This window comes from Balaenoptera physalus (assembly GCF_965194825.1).
Source record: "Balaenoptera physalus genome assembly, chromosome: 5".
Lineage (NCBI taxonomy): Eukaryota > Metazoa > Chordata > Mammalia > Artiodactyla > Balaenopteridae > Balaenoptera > Balaenoptera physalus.
In genome coordinates, this window is record NC_138884.1 from 83,603,586 (window position 1) to 83,623,678 (window position 20,093).

At 40.6% G+C, this 20,093-nt stretch overlaps 2 protein-coding genes across 20 annotated transcripts in view; one reads left to right on the forward strand and one right to left on the reverse strand.

Moving 5' to 3' along the window:
• The window catches only part of GRXCR1 (glutaredoxin and cysteine rich domain containing 1), a 364,380-nt gene that overhangs the window by 328,210 nt on the left and 16,077 nt on the right, over window positions 1-20,093 (reverse strand). For 8 of the 14 annotated variants that reach the window (XM_082464270.1, XM_082464269.1, XM_082464266.1 and 5 more), the window contains exons 1-2: window positions 4,446-4,584; window positions 3,540-3,610 (exon numbers count right to left, since the gene is read on the reverse strand). The exons of 1 other annotated variant lie outside the window; for it this stretch is intronic. The gene's annotated coding sequence lies outside the window, so the exon portion shown is untranslated. Of the gene's footprint in view, window positions 1-3,539; window positions 3,611-4,445; window positions 4,776-20,093 lie in introns of those variants that run through there. 5 more of the 14 variants (XM_082464259.1, XM_082464258.1, XM_082464260.1 and 2 more) reach the window with 2 other exon arrangements.
• The window catches only part of ATP8A1 (ATPase phospholipid transporting 8A1), a 237,728-nt gene continuing 222,720 nt past the window's right edge, over window positions 5,086-20,093 (forward strand). For 4 of the 6 annotated variants that reach the window (XM_082464159.1, XM_082464158.1, XM_082464162.1 and 1 more), the window contains exon 1: window positions 5,086-5,442. In XM_082464159.1, coding sequence (XP_082320285.1) covers window positions 5,394-5,442 — 49 coding nt within the window. In that variant the 5' untranslated portion in view covers window positions 5,086-5,393. Of the gene's footprint in view, window positions 5,443-5,665; window positions 6,391-20,093 lie in introns of those variants that run through there. The other 2 variants (XM_082464161.1, XM_082464160.1) reach the window with 2 other exon arrangements.

Consider the following 20,093-nt stretch of genomic DNA (forward strand, 5'->3'; position numbering starts at 1 on the left):
GCACACAGTGATGACTACATTCTTTTTGCTCCTACACAATGCTTCAGTGAATATCTTTGCACACACATCTTTGTGTTATATGGGTTTTGTTACAGTGAGTCCAGCAAGAACAAGCTACTCCAATCAGTCTATTGTTTTAAAAATTCGATCACTTGATTTTAACAAAAGCCAATATGGTATTCAGAAGCTTCTTCTGGTATCAAGTACTTCATAGCAAATATGTTCTAAATTATTTCATGACAAAGTAATATATTCCAGTATACATGCTTATGAAGGGTATAACTTATTATCTATTCAAATAAAATACTATTCTTTGACTTATTTCCAGTCTCCAATCTTAAGGAACTAGATCATTCACAGTACACTCATTTTTCAGATCATTCATTCATTCAACAAATATTTATTGATCCAGTGCCATTTGACACACACTGTTCTTAAAGTTAGACAAATTGTAATAAGTAAGACAATAGAGCAAGACCTATTTATCATAAACAGGTAAACCAACAAACAAGAAAACTTCAGAGATAAGTGCTATGAGAAAAACAGACTAAGGCAATGTGGTGGTGGCTGGCATTGGGGAAGTGGGGCAATATCAGCTGGGGTGAGCTGGGATAATCTGAGCCCAATGACCAAATAAGGGGTAAAAGGAGATGAGCCCGAGAGGCAGGCAAGGGCAAGATCAGAAAGGGTTTGGGCTTCAATCCAGGTGCCGCCGGAAGCCACTGAAGTCCTAAGAAATGACATAAACTCATTTGTGTTTTAAAGAAATTAAAATTCATTTGTTTTTAAAAATAATAATAATGACATTGACTCATCCTAAAATAATAAACTCATTTGTGTTTTTAAATAATAATAACTATGAATGGGCAACAAAAGTAAAAGCAGGGAGATCAGTTAGGAGGCTACCACAGGTGAACAATGATGGGGGCCTGTACAAGGTAGAGGTGGAGATGAAATGTGGATGGAAGTAAGACATATTTTTAAAACTGAGCCTAAAGAACTTGCTGGAGCACCAGAGCGGTGTGCATGTAAATGATGGTGACAGAAAAAGAGCAATCAAGATGGGAAGACTTGGGGAAAGTGCCTTACAAGCCCAATAGCATAATAATATCTTAATCATACCATAATGATGTCATAGTAATCTCTTAACCATAACAGTATCTTCACCATCCATTGAATCAATATACCAACTACACACCAAAGGTAATAAGCATCTTTTCTTACAATAACCAGGTAGCTTTGCGACTAGATAGAATTTTATGTTATATCTTAACCTCAATTTTAAACTAAAAGATATAATTATCTAAACTTTAAGGTTAATTTACCCCATTATTTTGTGCTTTTGCAAAAGGATTTAGAATGTAGTTGCCAGCATTATCCAGCATCTGTATTCTATAGTCGTATAGTATTCAACTTTGCATTCCTCCTTCTCAATCAGAAGCAGGGTTCTCAAGTACATCTCCAACTACCTTCAGGATGTAAGTTCCCAAAGCACTTCTGGGTATATCATAAATTAGTAAATTAGTGAGCATGCCTCTGTCACCTACTTAACTATGAGTTCCTCCCAAGAAGGACCAATTCTTAATTCTCGGTGTCCCCAACAACAACAACTCAAGGCAATATCACGTAATTAGTAAGTGAAAACCCACCAAGATAGGAATATGCTCAACATCTCTTTGACTTTCTGGACTTGATAATTTTTGTGGCTCACACCTCTAGAGACAATTTTTTAAACAGCTTTATTAAGATATAATTCACATAACATACAATTCCCACATTTTAAGTGTACAGATGAACATATCTACAAAACGGACTCACAGATATAGAGAACAGACAGAGGTGTGGTTGCCAAGGGGGAGGGGGTCTGGGGGAGGGATGGATTGGGAGTTTGGGGTTAGCAGATGTAAGCTATTATATATAGAATGGATAAACAACAAGGTCCTACTGTATAGCACAGGGAACTATATTCAATATCCTGTGATAAACCATAATGGAAAAGAATATGAAAAGGAATATATACATGCATAACTGAGTCACTTTGCTGTACAGCAGAAATTAACACAACATTGTAAATCAAATATACTTCAATAAAATTCGAAAAAATAAAAATAAAGTATACAGATTCTCAGTGAGATCCCTGTAGTCCAACTGGTCTCTTGGTTCTCCCCAACCATATACGGTCTTCTATCATTCCATTTCCTTAACCATTCATTAAAAAATCATAATTGAGCACTTACCTATTAACTATATGCCAAGCATTCCTACCTGGAATGATGTTTCCTTTTCACTTCTACAGTCTTAACCCCTACTTCAAAACCTAGCTCAAGTATGTTGATCACCCAGCTCTTGGAATCTCCCCTTCTCTCAATGCTTCTAGTGTTGCTGCTGGTCTATTTGGCATTAAGTGTCAGTCATCCTGTTACACTGCTGTTTACTTTAACAAATGCATTAAGCGTCTTTGTAACTTAGCATTCTGGCTGGGGACTTCACACGTTATGCATTCAATGGATACTTTGTGGAGGATAAAACCTGGCCCTTGGAAAAGTTATTCTTGAATAACCCGCTTCCTTCTAAGTCCATCAACAGTGCAGTCGCAGGACCTGAATGTTTTTAAACGATCTTGCTGACATCTGAGTTGTATTACAGGTTCTGTGACAAGGTCATGTTGCTGGCACCAGAGTTCCCTGCCAGGGGCTAGCGCACTGTGCAATGGAAGATGAGGAGATCTGAGAGGACTTTGAAATCAAGCACATGCAGATTAGTACAACATTCAACTTCAATCAGGGTTCTGCACCAATAAAAACATGTGTGCTTTCTAACAATCAGAAATGAATGGTTTTTCAGAAATGAGTTGGGGGGGTGGGATAGGGAGGGTGGGAGGGAGATGCAAGAGGGAGGGATTATGGGGATATATGTATATGTATAGCTGATTCACTTTGTTATACAGCAGAAACTAACACAACATTGTAAAGCAATTATACTCCAATAAGGATGTTAAAAAAAAAAAAAGCTGGGGAAAACAAAACGAAACAAACAAACAAAAAAGAAATGAGTTAGGTAGGATACTCGTGCCATTATGGATAAAGTAATAGCATAACTTGGGAAAGGACACACAGTGAGCTATGGACTATATCAGGCAATGTTCTTCTCTGTATGAAAGACTTGTCATTTTCTGTATGAATGATGTATGTTGTCAACTTTGCTGATGGGTTGTTAATGGCAAACACACAGACACACAGACATATATAAAATAGATTGGTCTATAGAAAACAGAGGTAATCTCTGGAACTCCAGTTAATTACTATCTGTCAATAAGCAGAATTGAACTTCATTTCAGGGTCCATAGGAATTACAAAGGCGATTGCTCATAAATCAAATACTCGTATGCTGCTGTGCACTGATTTTGAATAAAAACTGGTTCTGGCTTTATATAAAATTCTATCTAAAACGTTAATCGCAAAAGCACTGCATTTTTCTCTGGTTTCTGTTCACTAACTTTTAGAGCTAATTTTTTAAAACTATTTCCTTGTTGTACTTACCCTTTTAATTTTTTTCAGACGCATGTTCATCAAGCCAGAGGGAGTCTGCTTTATACAAGGAGATCCTGGACCTGGAAGGAAAAAGAAGGGTCAGTGATGACTGTCCTAAAAAGGCTGTGTGCTCAGTTCTTACTTTTAGAAGACCATATCTGTAAATCAAGACCATCACTGAAATAAACACCTTTGAGTCCTGCTCTACCCTGCAATGTTTCATGAACGCTGGAAATACATTTTCTTTGTTCTAATCCCAGCCTCTGAATCAGAGCCAAGTAGAGTGGGTTCTTCATAAATATGCACTGAGCGCCTGACTCAGAATTAACGTAGGGCAGGGCTCTGATTAGCAAACGCTACCTGCAGGAGACAGAGGAAACACCACAAATGGAAATAAGATGCTATCAGCAGGTTTTATTTTTTCTTGAGGCTTGGGAATAATCACTTATCTCTCTGTTCAAACCTTTCCAGATCTCTCCCTTCAGGACCTGAAAGAAGTTCACAATAAACGCCTCCACGTAAAGCCCTCTTCCACCGGGTGCTGGAGGAAGAGCACAAGATGAGAGAAGCAGCAAATTGTTTCCAACTCAATTTACTCCTTTCTCGCCATTTCAGCGGCTTACCACGATCTATTCAATATATAAAACCTTACAGCCTAACTTAAAGATGAAATCAACAATAAATAAAAAATACCGTACTTGTTCTGATAACTTGTTAGCATAGATCTCCGTATACAAAATAAAAGGTAACAAAGTTACACTTATTTGTAGGATATGGGGCAAACTAAAATTTAATGTATTTATGGACTTTATACTAGGCTCCCTCTCCCCTTTTCAGGTAAAACTACTGCTGCCAACTTCCTGCACGTTTGACTAAAAGCAAAAACCCAGACAAAATAAGTCCTTTTTGAAGCACCTGGCCCAATAGTTGACTTTACTGCAAGTCCAGAGCTCTGTCAGGCTGCAGAACACGCACTAGCTGGATGCACCGGGCCACTCGCAGGCCGGCCCCAGACGCACACGAGCACCGTGGGCAGGAGGAGCCACCAGCGCCAGAGGACCCCGGCCTCAGAATCTGTTGCTCGTGGACCAGGCGAGTGAGCAGGTGCGACTCAGGTCGCGAGGGCTGTTGGCGGTGCAAGGAGGCTAGAATTGCACCCGGGGGGCCAACACGCAACGCCTTTCCGCAGCTCGTAGCCCTTGACGCCCCAGGCCTTTCACCGCTCTCCAGCCCGCTCAGACCCAACACCACTTCCGCACCACGGGCGACTCCATTGTTATTAAAACTAGAGGGTGGCGGGAGAGGATTTGCAAGGATGCAGGAGCCACAGTACCCCTTCCGCTCCGGCCAAGACTTGGAAGAATCAGAAAAGCGTTGAGCAAAGACAGGAAGAGCCGAAGCCACGGGGCGGGACGAGGGCGCCTGTGGTGGAGGAGGCCGGCATCTTCCCCTCCCCCCCTCAGGGATGGTACGGTCCAAAGCAGGGCGGGGCGCAGGAGGCCCTCCGGAGTCTCTCCCCGCCCTTCTCCCGCCTTTTCCGCAGCGCTGCAGTTGTGCGAGTGAGAGGGCACGCTGAGGATCCCTCCCCGGGTGCCGACGTCCGAGCTCCGCCCCTCGCCGCGCCGTTCCCTCCGCGGCGGCAGGCAGAGCTCGCTCAGCTCTGCGGACGCCGCCGCCTTCATTACCTCCTCCTTCTCTCGCCGGTGTGCGAGGGCCTCGCCCGGCAGCGGCACTGTCCTGGGTGGGCGGCTGGGCCCGCGCGGCTGCTGAGCGCTCGGCGCGGGGAAGCCAGATCCTCCGCCCGCGCGGCGCCGTGACAGGTGCAGAGTCTGGTCTGAAGACCCACCTGCGGTGGCCGCCGCGATGCCCACCATGCGGAGGACCGTGTCGGAGATCCGCTCCCGTGCGGAGGGTGAGTAGCTGCCGCAGCGCGAAGCTGGGTGCGGAGCGCGCGCGGGGGCGGCTCGGGGCCAGCCGAGGGTCAGGCGGTGTGTGTGTGTGTGTGTGTGTGTGTGTGTGTGTGTGTGTGTGTGTGTGTGTGTGTGTGTGTGTGTGTGTGTGTGTGTGTGTGTGTGTGTGTGTGTGTGTGTGTGTGTGTGTGTGTGTGTGTGTGTGTGTGTGTGTGTGTGTGTCGGGTAAGAGATGCCCTGTCCCACCTCTTCCCCCAGCAATGTCCGGCTGTCGCGCCTGGTCCTTGGCGAACCCTTCTCCCTGCGCCGCCTTCAGTGGCCTCGCAGACCCCTTCCCAGCTGCAGAGCCCCGAAATTGGTGTCCTCGGAGGGATCCCCAAGGCTCGCTTTACACGGCAGCGTGACTGTTGGGTCTCTGCGCTCTTGCCCTGCCCACCTCCCTGCCCACTAGCTCACAGACCACTCTGTCTCCCCTCTGCTTCTCCATTCTAGGGAGCACAGCCCCAGCCAGCCGCCCACCTTTTTTGCAGCCCCCATATCACGGCTCCCCGGGAATTGAATCTGCCTTTCCCAGGTTGCAGGATCCTTTGATCCAAGCCCCTCGCCTCTCCGAGTGGGAGGAGCCTTAATTGGGCTTGGGCGCTCCGCCGGTGCTGTGCATTACAGTCTCTGCAGTTCCGCCTCCTGCAGCGGAGTCTCACCCAGCTCCCGTCTGAGGTTTTGTTTTTCCCTTTACCTGATACCTGCATTTTGGCCAGCTGAGCGGACTTTTTAGCAAGGTGGAAGCTGTTTTCTTTGCTCCACCCAGGGCCAGATGTTGAATGGCTACACCTGTCAGCAATGAGCAACAGCTGCCCGAGGGTAAAGGCCAGTAAGCTTTTGGAGGGCCGAGGCTGTCTTCATCCGCTGATGAGCCCTCAGCATCCTACCTAGCATGTGGCAGTCAGTTGGTAAATATTTTTTCATTTTGTTCATGGCGAAGCCAAAACAGTGCATATCTGGAGCTTTGTTTTATTTTTCTGTCACATAAACCCATACTTGAATCCTATAAAGGGTGGCTCATGTTCTCACAACATCGCTGATGTCCATCCTTCACCCCCACCCCCTCCCCCCTTTAATGTTTGGCAAGTGGTAAAGTGATTTTAAGAAAAAAGATACAGATTTTAGGAGAATTGGATTATAGGGGTTTGAGACAGGCCATTTTATTATTTTTCCTCCTCAGAGTCCCCATGTTAAAAATGGGGGCTCTGAGCTCTAGTAGCTATGATTTTCTGGTTACAGCACTTAGGAAATACTCAGTGAAACTGCTCTGGGGAGATGGCCACACAAGAGTCAAAACTAACCTGTGTACAGGGATTTAGTACATTCTTATTGTCATTTGTAATATAATGAAAAAATATACAGGGCACCTTATAGATGCACATTGGATAAATGATAGTGCTGTCTTTAAATGTACGCACTAAAAATGTGTACATTCTTTTTTTACACTTCTGAGTGAAGTAAATTTTCTTTTTTTTTCTTATTTATTTCTTCCAGTTTTATGGAGCTATATTTGACATATAGCACTGTATAAGTTTAAGGTGTACAGCATAATGATTTGACTTACATACATCATGAAATGAGTACCACAATGAATTTAGTGAACATTCATCAACTCATATAGATACAAAATTAAAGAAATAAAAAAAAAATTTCCTTGCGATGAGAACTCTTGGGGTTTACTCTCTTAACAAATTTCATATATAATTTCATGTAATGTTGTACATTACATCCCTAGTACTTTTTTATCTTATAACTGGAAGTTTGTACCTTTTGACCGCCTTCGTCTGATTTCCCCTCCCCCCATACCCCACCTCTGATAACCCCCAATCTGATCTCTTTTTCTATGAGTTGGTTTGTTTGTTTGTTTTTGAAGTATAATTGACCTACAATAGTATGTTAATTGCTGTTACACAACATAGTGATTCGATATTTCTATGCATTTCAACATGATCACCACAATGTCTAGTTACCATCTGTCACCATACAAAGATATTGCATAATTATTGACTATATTCCCCACACTGTACATTTCATACCCATGACTCATATATTTTGCACCTGAAAGTTTGTACCTTTTAATCTTCCTCACCTATGTCTCTACCCCCAACTCCAGTTCCCACTGGCAACCACCTGTTTGTTCTGTGTATTTATGACACTGTTTCTGTTGTTTGTTCACTTGTTTTATAGATTCCACATATAGATGAAATCATTCAGCATTTGTCTTTTTCTGACTTATTTCACTTAGCATAATACCCTCTAGGTCCATCCACGTTGTCGCAAATGGCAAGATTTCATTCTTTTTTATGGCTGAGTAATATTCCATTATATGTATACAAACACACACACACACTGCGTCTTCTTTATTCATTCATCTACTGATGGCACTTAGGTTGCTTCCATATCTTGGCTATTATAAATAATGCTGCAATGAACATAGTGATACATATATTTTTCTAATTAGTGTTTTTGTTTTCTTTGGATAAATACCCAGGAGTGAAATTGCTGGATCATATGATAGCTCTATTTTTAATTTTTTGAGGAACCTCCACACTGTTTACCACAGTGGCTGCACCAATTTACATTTCCACCAGCAATTCATGAGGGTTCCCTTTTCTCTGCATCCTCATTAGCACTGGTTGTTTGTTGTCTTCTTGACAATAGTGAATGAATTTTCTTAATCATCATTTGAGTGAGCCATTCAGGTAATGAAAATATAGTGGTAATACTGGGATTGTTCTTTGAAATAATAGCAGTTGATGGATTCTATATCATGGGAAATGGGAAAAGAGAAAGGACCAGAAAATAATGTAAAACCTATGCCATATGAGAGGATTTCATTAAGTACTGAGAGGCTACAGTATTGTTTTTGATTGGCATGTATAGTTTTCAAAGCATTTTTCCAAAGATTACCTTATAGGACCTTACAGTGCTCCTGGAGGTTGGTGAAGATGGTCCCATCTGATAGTTGAGGAAACTGTGGCCCAAGTGGTTGAGGTACATGTCAAAGGTCAAGTAGCTAGTTCAGTGACACATTTGAATTAACAGCTGTGGGAAAACAATGACTGGTTCGTATTTAATCTTTGTATTCCCTGTGCATCCAGCACAGTGTCAGGGGCAAAGTGGCACTTGGTGAATGACCCTTACCCCCCGTGTTGGTTGGTTCAGTTTATTATGTGCTCAGCATGTTGCTCTGGACTGTGGTGAGCACAACATCAATAATGACCCTGTGGGCTGGCGATGTGGCTCATTGCCTGCCCTGCCCACACTTTTCTTTCCTAAGGAACAGTCTCTCTTGACAGCTTCTGCTGCCTAAAGGCCTTGTTCTGAACGGCAGCGTCCTTGGCTTCGGTTGGTTGGACCACGGCAGGCTCCTGACCCAAGAGCAGAGAATCCATAGGTGGCTCAAACACTTGTAACCTTGTGTTTTGGCTCAGAAAGATGCTTTGTGGTGATCATCTCTCCCATGGGAAAAGTTAAGCTTAGAGGCTTAGAGTGAAGGTTGAAGCAGAAAGGGACAGAGGAGAATAGGCTGGTAGAGGAGAGAATGGCTGGCTGTAATAGGTTGTGCAAATGCTGCTAGTATGAGGAAACAGAAACTGCGTGAAGAGAGGAAGATAGGAGAGAAAATGAACTGGATGGAGAGAATGAGGCAGAGAGACACAGATGCTGAGAGAGGGCGGCCAGTCCCTGGAGCACCTCCCTCCTGACTCCTTTAGTCCCAGTTCCCAAGTAGCCTTAGAACAGGCTCTTTTTTTCCTTCAAGTGACTTGAATGGGTTTCTGTTCCCTGCATTCAGATTGGCCAGATGCATGGCTGTTCTGTGTGCAAGCTATTTACAACCAAATTGAGGGGAAAGAACTTCCATGAAATAAGAAATAAACAGTCTGGGGCTGCCCTGGTAGCGCAGTGGTTAAGAATCCGCCTGCCAATGCAGGGGACACGGGTTTGAGCCCTGGTCCGGGAAGATCCCACATGCCGTGGAGCAACTAAGCCCGTGCGCCACAACTACTGAGCCCGTGAGCCACAACTACTGAGCCTGCACTGTAGAGCCCGTGCTCCGCAACAAGAGAAGCCACCACAATGAGAAGCCCGCACACCACAATGAAGAGTACCCCCGCTCACCACAACTAGAGAAAGCCCGTGCACAGCAACGAAGACCCAATGCAGCCAAAAATAAATAAATAAATAAATTTATTTTTTTTAAAAAAAGAAATAGCCTAAGAGGGGATGTTATTAATTAAACAGCGCGCCTGCTACGGGTAACAAAGAGCTGTGGCAGATCAGACATAAGAACACGAGGTCTGCCGAGCAAACATTCCATTGAGAAAGGATTTGAAATGAGTGCTCACGCAGTGCTTTTCAAACTTTAAGATGCCCACAGATCACCTGGGGATCTTGTTAGATGCAGCTTCTAAATGCGTAGGGCTGGAGTTGCATTTCTGACAAGCTCACGGGTAACGCTGAGTGATGCTGGCCTGCCGGTCACAGTCTGAGTACCAAGCTTCCAAGATAATGCCATCTATTTCAGTAGTCAGGAGGGCATTGAGGGTAGAGAGTAACCAATTGAAAAAGCAGTGAACATGACTGTGGCTTATTTGAGAGTTCTTAAAGAAACTGGCCAGGAACAAAGGGAAACTTGGAAGGAATAGGATGTAAATTTGGATAAGTAAATACTTCTAGATTACAGAGCATTTTAAATGCCAAGATGAGTCATTTGGATTTTGAATCAAATATTTGAAAAGGATCTTAGAGTTCATCTAATTCAATTCTCATGCAAGCATGAGGCCAATGTATAATACTTCTAACAGGGTCAGTTAGGAGCCAAATCATTATAGGGGAGTGACATCCCCAAACAGTGTCTTAGAAAGATAAGCCTGGAAGTATGTTGGATGGTTTGGAGGAAATGACGCTGTAAATACACTCTGTTGTTTTTTTAAAAAGTCTAAAAATGACAAAGCCCAGGATTAGTGTTGAAGTGGAGCAGTGAGACTGGGAAGGGAGGAATTAAGAGATATTTCTCAGTAAATCGTTAACGTGTTCAACAGAGATCTGTTGAACTCCTACAAGTACTGTTCCAGGTACTTGAGATACATCAGTGAACAAACAGAATAGAAAAAGCCCTGCCCTGGAAGTGCTATCATTCTAGTGAGGCAAGAGACAAAGCAAACACAACAAATTAGCAAATTATAGACTTTGTTATGTGGTAAGTGCTGTGGGAAAAATAAAGAAAAGGTAAGATACATAAGGTTGGTGGATGAATTGCAAGTTTAAATAGGTTTGTTAGGCTATCCGTCATTGAAAAGTTGAGGTGGAGGAGGTGAAAGAAGCCTGGTGGGAATCTGGGGAAAGAATGTTCCAGACAGGCCCCAAGGCAGGAGAGAGGAGTGTTAAAGGAAAAGGGAGGGGGAGAAGAGTAGGAAATGAGGTGACAAAGGTCACATCATAGGACATAGTGATATAGTGAATATACCGCAGGAGATTCTGAAGCAGTAATTTCAAATTTTAATGTTTACAAGATCCCAGGTATCCCATTAAAACTGCGGTTTCTTGGGCTGCCTCACGATGATTCTGTTGAGTAGATCTGCCATGGGACTGCATTCTTAATGAGCTGCCCAGAATATTCTGGTGCAGGTGAAACATTTTAAGGAACTCTGCTTTATAGTCTTGAACCTGATTGATTGGGAAGATCTATTAAAAGATAAGGAAATTGAGGAGGGTCAGTACAGTAAGAGAAGATATACATTCAAATTTTGAAGTGATTGGGGGACATCCAAATGGACACGTTTTGAGGATACTTTGAAATTTGGAGGTTAGATATGGGTAAAATCAAATGGGAATCTCAAGTTCAGAGATAATAGTTGAAACCCTGATAGTAGATAAATTTGCCAGAACACAAGACTAGATAAAGCAGAAGGATAAGAATTACAGGTCTCTTCACTTTCTACTCCAGCTAAATAAATAAGTCTCTGAATTCAGCATTAGGAATCCTAGAAACAGGGACTGAAATAACAGTTTACACAAAATAGAATTTTTCTCAGTCTTGTAAAACTAACATGAAGGCAGTCCAGGTCAGCTATGTCTACTACATAAAATCGTAAGGGACATGGGCTCCTTACGTCTTTCTGCCTCATCATCCTTAGTATATAACTTCCGTAAAGTCATAACCTGGTTGCCGGGTTCCAGCCATTGTGTAGGAGTCCCAGGTAGGAAGAAAAAGGAAGGGTGTGAGACCAAAGGGTTTTCTTTGAAGTACCGCACAAAGACTAATGCTTATTTTGCATTGACTCCCTTCTGCAAGGGAAGCTGGGAAATGGAGTTTTCTATCTGACACATTACTCAGTGTTTTATTCCTAAAAGAAAAAGGGAAAATGGTTATTGGGTTGGCAACTGACAGGCACAGTCACCATCAGATTGTCAAAGGCTCTTGCTTGAATAAAAGAGGTGTTCTAGAGCTCATAATTTACAAAATAAGGACCATTATTCGAAACTAAGGAAATGCACACAAAAAAACCACATACCTATCCAATGGTTTGCATTTTCTTCTGTTGAATATTATGCTAAAATGTAAGACATTCATTTGATTATGTAAAACATGTGCTAAGTGATAAATCTAGGAATCGTCCTAGGGACTGTTTTCCTAGACTGGTCTCTGTAAATGGCACCTTTAAAATGTTTGTAATGATAAAGAATACTACATTGCCTTTACTTAAAAGATAACAAAAGGAGCATGGAGATAATTTCTGCAAGAATTGTTAAAAGGAAACTTTTAGAAGGCTGTTTCATTTGTCCAAGTAAAAGATGACTAAGATCCTTTGTTCCTTTAGCAAGCATGTATTATGCCTCTGCCGCATGCCAGCTAATTGAATGGTGGGACAAAAAGGTGTAGTGAATGAAGGATGTCCCAAAGTAACCATAGAAATGAGTTAAAAGATTTACAACTGTCATGACGCTCCTTCACAGAGAGGGTGTGTGAGCATAGTGACGCTTCATGTGATCAATATTTGAGAATTCCCAATACATGTCATTTTGCTTAGTGTCATCCGGAGATATTAAGTGTGGCAGAACTAAATTATTTTAGGTTTTCTAGTCTATCGTGCATCATTCTTTTTCTTTTTTTTCATTATATCATTTCAAATACAATGAGAAGTGAATCATTTGCCTACCTTACAGCCATAGGAAAGTTTGCAGAGATCAGAGTGTACTTCTGAAGTTCGTGAAATATTTGCTGCCTGGGTCTCTACTCACATAGTTTCATTAGAATGTGAGTAAAGGCAACAGTTTCATTCTTTACTCCTCACTGGAACCCACATCTTTCAGTGCTCTCATCCCCTGGGTAGTAAGCTCCCTAAAGGCAGAGATTTTTGTCTGTTTTGTTTACTGATATACTGAGGACATTGCCTGGGGCATAGTAGGAGCTCAGATATTGGTTGACTTACATGAATTTTATGACCTAGAGATGAGATGACCTACAGATGCGTTATAATCAGACCTACTTGATATCTTCCTACCGGAACCTGAGCACCACAAAGGGAGCGATTTTTTTGTGATCTGTTCACTGCTGTATTCTCTGCACTTAAAGCTTTGCCTGCCGTATAGTCGCCCTCCATGTTTGTCAGAGGAACAGGTAACTGTTTGTTTTTAATAGAAGAGCTTAAATTTGTTCTCTTGATTGTAGAAGTAACACCTGCTCATTGAAGAAAACTCATGTGGCAAAAAGGTGTCAAGAGGATAGTAAAAATCACCCCAAACGATGCCATCCAAATATAATCATTTAATATATGTGTTAACATTTAATCCATTCCAGCTATTTTCCAGGAGAGGAGAGATATATTTATTTGTTAAGAAAAATCACATCAGACTCCACATTACTTTTAATCTTTTTTCCCCACTTAGTATTTCATGGACATCCTTGCCTATCAAATATAGTTTATGTAAACTCCACAAAGGATGGAATTTTTAATTTTTTTTTCTAGTTTTATTGAGATATATTTGATACACAATCATATTAGTTTAAGGTGTGCAACATGATTTGATATTTGTATATACAGTATTTCAAAATGATTACCACAATAAGATTAGTTAATATTCGTCACCTCACATAGTTACAGCTGTCTTTCCTAGTGATGAGAACTTTTAAAATCTACTCTCTTAGCAACTTCAAATATACAATACAGTCTTGTTAACTGTAGTCACCATGCTGTGCATTACATCTTCAGAACTTATTTATAACTGGAAGTTTGTATTGTACTTTTGACCACCTTCTCCCATGGGAAGGAATTTTTTTTGTCTACCGTCACTACTCATATCCTCAGTGCCTAGAGCACTGCCTGGCACTTAGTAGGGCCTCAGTAGTTATTTATTGAATGCATAGATCATGAATTTTATGGCAGCTTAGCATTATACATGTTATTGTATAATAATTTACTAAGGAATCCTCTGTGGGTGGGTATTTAGGTCATTTAAAGTTGTTTAAAAAAAACACTCTTGAATAAGCACCTTTATACATCGTTGTACACTTTTCTGATTATTTCTTTGTGAAAATCTTTGAGAAAAGGGATTTCTGGGGCAAAAGTATGTACCTTTTTTTTTATAATGAGGGCAAAAAAATGCAAGAAAGATTATTGAAGTTTACAGCCTCACTGAAAATGAACAAGAGTACCTATTCCTTTACCCCTTCTCCAGCACGGGATAGTCTTCTTTATCCTTGTGAATATACGATGCAAAAAAAAAGAGAAAAAAAAAACTCTTTACGTTTACATTGCTGTACTTATAAGGTTGAATGCATTTTGATTAGTTTAATAATTATTTCTATTTTTTTCTGAATTGTTTATTCATTGTAAGTTCCTTTATGAAGATTGTCTTGTATTGAATTTTAAGAGCTTATCATATGTTAAAGACATTAACTGTTTTCTCTGTTCATAGTTTATCTTTTAACTTTTTTTTGGTATTTTCTCATGTACATAGTTACAGTTGTAAATCCTGTGCATTTTAATGATTTATTCCTAGATGATTTATATTTTATATTTTTATTTTATTTATACTTTATATTTTATGAAGATATTGTGTATGGGGTCCTTTCTAAAATTATATGTTCTTACTTGCGACTGTTAGCACATGTAAGGTGGAAGCTATTGATTTTGAAACTGACCATCAGTCTGAATTCTTTTATTTTAAATAGTTTTTCAGTTAATTTTCATCTCTGTAGGTTTTAAAATTATATATCATAAAGCAAAGTATTTTTAAACAAGGTTTTCAATTAATTAGACTTGACCAGGTATATTTTGGTTACACTACTTTTTTCAGCAAGGTTTGTTCATTTTTATGTGCTGAAGTTTTGTGGACTCGGGTTCCAACTTACTAAGGTTTCACGTAGCCCTTACGTAATAGCCAAGATATTGCTCTTTTTTATCCTTTTTGCTAGGGTTAGGGGTCAGAATTTAGACCAGCTGGGATTTAATGAATTGTTCTGTAAAATCTACTTATTATCAAATTGGCATTCATGCCTTAGATCAGCACTGAGAGAAATAAAATGTGAGCCATAAACACTAGACACATATGTACTTTTAAATATTCTCTAGCTACATTGTAAAAATAAATAGGTGAAATTAATTTTAATAATATATTTTCTTTAACTTAATATATCCAGAATACGATTTCATCATGTTACTGATATAAAAATTAATAATGAAATAGTTTGCATTCTTCTCTTTTTGTACTGTTTTCTAAATCTGCTGTATATTTTATATTTACAATACATCTCAATTTACACTAGCCCCATTTCACAGGCTCAGTTGACACACGTGGCTAGCGGCTGCTTACTGGACAGCACAGCTGTAGATTATACCTCTAGCTTGGGCTTACATGTAAGGATTTACTAGAGTTTTTTAGAATATAACATTTTATAACGGAAATGAGGCTCAAAGTAAGCTTATTAAAAGTACATGTGTAGGTATACTTCTCTCTTAAGTAGAGATTTAAGCCTTTAACTTACTTCTTTCCAACAGAAGACCTTCTCCAGTGTCCTCATAAAACCTCAAACAATGTGTTAGTGCTTAGATAATACTGCTTTTGACACAGCCCTCATGGCAATTTAGAGGTTTTATGTAAGTTCATTGTGGCATCTTTTGAAGCCTGTTGTTTTGGTCCCATTAAAAACAATTCTTTTTAAATAGATTTGATAAAACCATTCTGCCCTACCTTCCTATTAGTTTTCATTTAAATGTTAACATGAAATGTGTGTACATAGGATAGTAACTTCGGGTACTATGCTTTTATATACATCGTTGCCATCAATTTTGTTAATCTAAGAGGACTAAAGAACTTGGCTTCATGGGTCATTTACACATTGAATTAACTGGGCAAAGGGAAGTGGTTGTTTTGAATTGAGCCTCTTTGTTGTTTTGCCTAAGCCATCTTTGAAGATGACTTATCTTGATCCATTTGGGGTTGTACTTCATGGGACTGGGTTAGTCAGGTGACAGTTTAGGGGGAGACTTGCTAAGAAGGCCAAAGGCAATCTAGGCTCTGGACCAGGAAACCAGTTCAGTGGGCCAGACCTAATTAGAATACAAGATTGGCCTTCATGAGTGAAGCAAGCAAACTGGTTTGCAGGGGTGAATCAGAAAGATGGTTTGTTCTGACACCAGTTTAGAATAGTTGAGCTTCTGTAATTGGTTTAGGTCACTGGCTAACTCTGGTCTTAAAGTAAAGCCAACTTGGTTTAGAAGAAATCTCCTTCTAGCATCTGCAGCCCATCTTTTTCCCTTCTCCCTCCCTCACCCCCATATAGAGTTAGCCCTGCCCCAGCCCTGAAAACCTTAGCAGTAGGAGACTTTTAAGGAGCTATGACTTAGCAGTTGAAGGATTGTGGCTTGAACCACCCTGTCACCATTTCCTTGACTCTGAGTGCTTGTTACAGCAACTTAGAGCTCCGGAACTGGGGGCCCTGCCTTGCTCTGAGAGAAGAGACTCTGGTCCCTGACTCCAGGGTTCTGCACTTGTGAGGAGTTTCAGTGCCAAACCAGGCTGCCAAGGGCTCTGAATATCATTTGCTTTCGCTTTCCCCATTGTTGCCCTTGGCCAGCTCCTCTGGACACCCTCGTTGCCCCATGTCGGAGTTCTTTGGTTCTGAGTGCACCATTTTGGTTCTGAGTCCGTGACCATTTTTCCTGGATCCCTTGCTCTGCTGCCATATTGTCATCCTGATGGCTGTGACTAGTTGACCCTTTCCAGCCTCTTCTTGTCTGTCTCACTCTACTTTTAAAATCAGACCATGTCCTATCCCTGACCAAAGAAATGAAACAGATCTCTCTCTATAGATTTTACCCAAATTTGATGTGTCGTTTTATACCTTAAGCTTAAGTTGGATTCAGTCTACCATTAATGCCAGAATGGTTGTGATGAATGTTCTCAGGTGGACTCACTCGACTTTCATAACTTTTTTTCCCCCACATTTGTGAGTCAGGGTTAGAGAAACGACATGAGGAAGAATGACTCTGCCATCTTTAATGCAGAGTGTGTCCACTGTGGTCAGGGCAGTGGAAGGATTGTGTGATGTGGTTAGTTTTATAGTCATGTGTACATCAGTGGTGTCCAACCCTGGCTACACAGTGAATCAAATGGGAATTGTCTAAACAGTACTGATGCCTGGACCCATCCCAGACCAATGGAATCAGTCATTCTGGTCCATTGGGCATATGGACCAAGCATTGATATTGTATCTTCCAGGTAATTCTGATGTGCAGTAGTGTGGAAAAACACTGGTGTAGATCCTTGAATTTCCTTGTTTGCAGAGAGGAGGAGGAATAGATTGTATAAAGTCATGTAGATTGCCAGCCAAGAAACTAAGAGCGTATGGATATTTTTTTGGTAGATTTTTTGTCTATTGCCCAGTTACTTAATGGGTCTAATTACACTTCTCTAAATTTCCCCTCAGAAATGATAAAGTTCATACGATGATACTCAGTTATTCGGTTTTGAAGACTTTAAAATTCTGAATTAAACATTTAATTCAGTACAACCAAATGAAGAGTAAACACATTCAGTTTATTTTTAGCTGGTGCTATATCTACTCTGGGAGTTTGATGAATATGAGCCTCTCTGCAGTGTCATTTCTAGTTTTTGCTAACCTACTTACTTTTGTAATTAATCTCTTTACACATCCTGTATTTGTAGCCTACATTTGTATAGTTATTTGCACCTGGAAGAAATACCTTAACTTGGTAAAAGTCTCTGAAACTTCTGTGGCTGCGTTTATTTTCAAGGGGTTTATTTTCTTTAGTTTACAATTATTAATTTATCTCATCATGATGTTGATAGGTCTTTTACAGGTTAATGTACAGAAAACACAAAACTTACCACGAGCCCCAAATTAGCCATTGTGATTTCTCTGTGGCCTCATGGTTAGGTGCTGGGGTCTGCTTCAGGATGTGATGATTATTTCAAACTTTGAGGAGTAGAAAACAAGCTCCACGGTGCTTTAGATCAAGTGTATTGTGTCCAACCTTTGTGGGATTGTTTTTTTATTTTATATTCTTTTCTATCTTTATTGTTTCTGCATTTAGACTTTACTTTTTTAGGTGATAATGTTACTTGTACTCTACAGATGGAAATCTTTTTTAGAAAGCCAGGATTTGATTGGGGGAGGGGGTGGAGTTCTGAATCACTGGCTTAGTTTAGCCCCAGATGGCGGCTTATTCGTGTGTTTTTGTTTAAAGTTCAATGAAAGAATCATTACATGAGTTGGCCTTTTGTTGACTTCCAAGTGAATATAATTAGCAAAGAAGGAAGAAGGCCCTCTTAATTTCCCCGGGTACCCAGCTGAATCCCCCTTGATCTTATTAAGTGACTTTCTCTGTGGAATTTATCCTTATGGTTGGTGAGTGAACTACTTTTCTATGGTTTAATTTTAACTAAGTCTGAATATGTACCAAGGTCCTCAGTCTGAATTAATAGTTTTCTTTATAAGATTTCAGACATTCTTCCATATATTCAGCTGGAATTGTCTTTATTTTTTAATTCTATTGACACAAGCTAATAGAATCACCATCTTTACTGTTTATACTTCATGTGTCTTTAGTCTATTTGGTACCAGACTATTTGATATAGTAGCCACTTAAAGAGTAGAGTACATTTGTTGTGTGACACGGTAACAAAACTTGAGACTATAACTCACTTAATGCTGTCCCACTTTCCTCAGTATCTTAAGCTACTGCCCTGTAAATAATTGACCGGAGAGAAAATGAAATAAGGCACTTGAGACTCCCAATAGGCCTGGAGTGATATCTGACTTTTGGGTCTTCTGAGCTGTGTGGCCTTCGGCAAGTCACATCACCTCTCTAAGACTCCTGTTTTCCTTTCCAAAAATAGTAATAATATCTACCCATTAATCATCTGCCTGTTGACTAGAGAGTAGACCAAGCCTGGCTGCATATTGGAATCTTCTGAGGAGCTTTAAACTAGCTGATCCTTGGGTTCCACCCCTAGAGATTCTGATTTCATCTTGGGGGTAGAAGTTGAAACAAAGAAAGATGATAGTGACTTGGACTTCTGGGTATCAATGGAGGTGATTAGATGTGGTCAGATTCAGGATATATCAATAGTTTGAAGGTAGATCTAATAGCTTTACTGATGGATAGGATGTGGAGTGTTAAAGATGTGGAGAATGACTAAAGTTTTGGGCCCTGAGCCCAGAACAATGGCACCATTTACTAAGATAGGAAACACTGGGGCAAAGGACTGAAAACCTCCTTGCATCTTAGAAAAGAGTGAGAAGATCCGTATGTGCCAAAATATGTATGTTTACGTACATTTTTTTTATTCTTTTGGAAAGAGTATTGCATTTATCCTAAATTCCATCTACTTCTTCCATCTTCCTTTTCTCTTAGTATTCTTTAGAAATTCAGTAAACATAACTATTAGTGTCTTAACCTGTTCCTCATTTCTGTGGATTTTAGACATCTAAGAACTGTATGGAATAATGTTTGGGATTGATCATTCTATTGCTGGGACTTTTCACTCCATAATCAGAGTTGATGATAACAGCCTTTATGTCATCATTGTGTTCTTTTGACTCTTGAGGTGCTCCACACTGCAGGGACATCTTTCAGAGGGGAAAATTAAAGCACTTGCTATAAAGTAGATGCTAAGCAAATGTTACTTGAATTTGCATCTGGTGTGTGACTGGGAATAAGATCAAGCTGTTCAGATTTTGGAAGCTGAGCTTTCAACATGCTGGCGTGGTCTTGAAATCTCTGGAGTTTTCTTATTATCATGTCCAGGCCCATTGCACTTTGCTCAGCAGTGGCCACAGATACCCCAGCAGATCTAAGGGGCTGATATCATGTTTGTGGTTAGTGGTGGTAGCATGTGGTGGCACAAGCATTGCATTACGAGGCTCTTTCTGTTTTGGGTGGTTTTTATTTATGGTGTCAGAAGGTTCTTGAAGCAACTGTGCAATCCGTCCTCTCATCGTTCTTGTTCTACCTGTGAATTGGGTAGGGCTGATGGCAGTTGCACGCATGTGTAGGTGTCATTGCTTTAATGTCAACCAGCGCTGTGCTGGGTCTTTGAAGTCTTTGCAGCCCACCCGCTGTCATTCACACATCCTGGT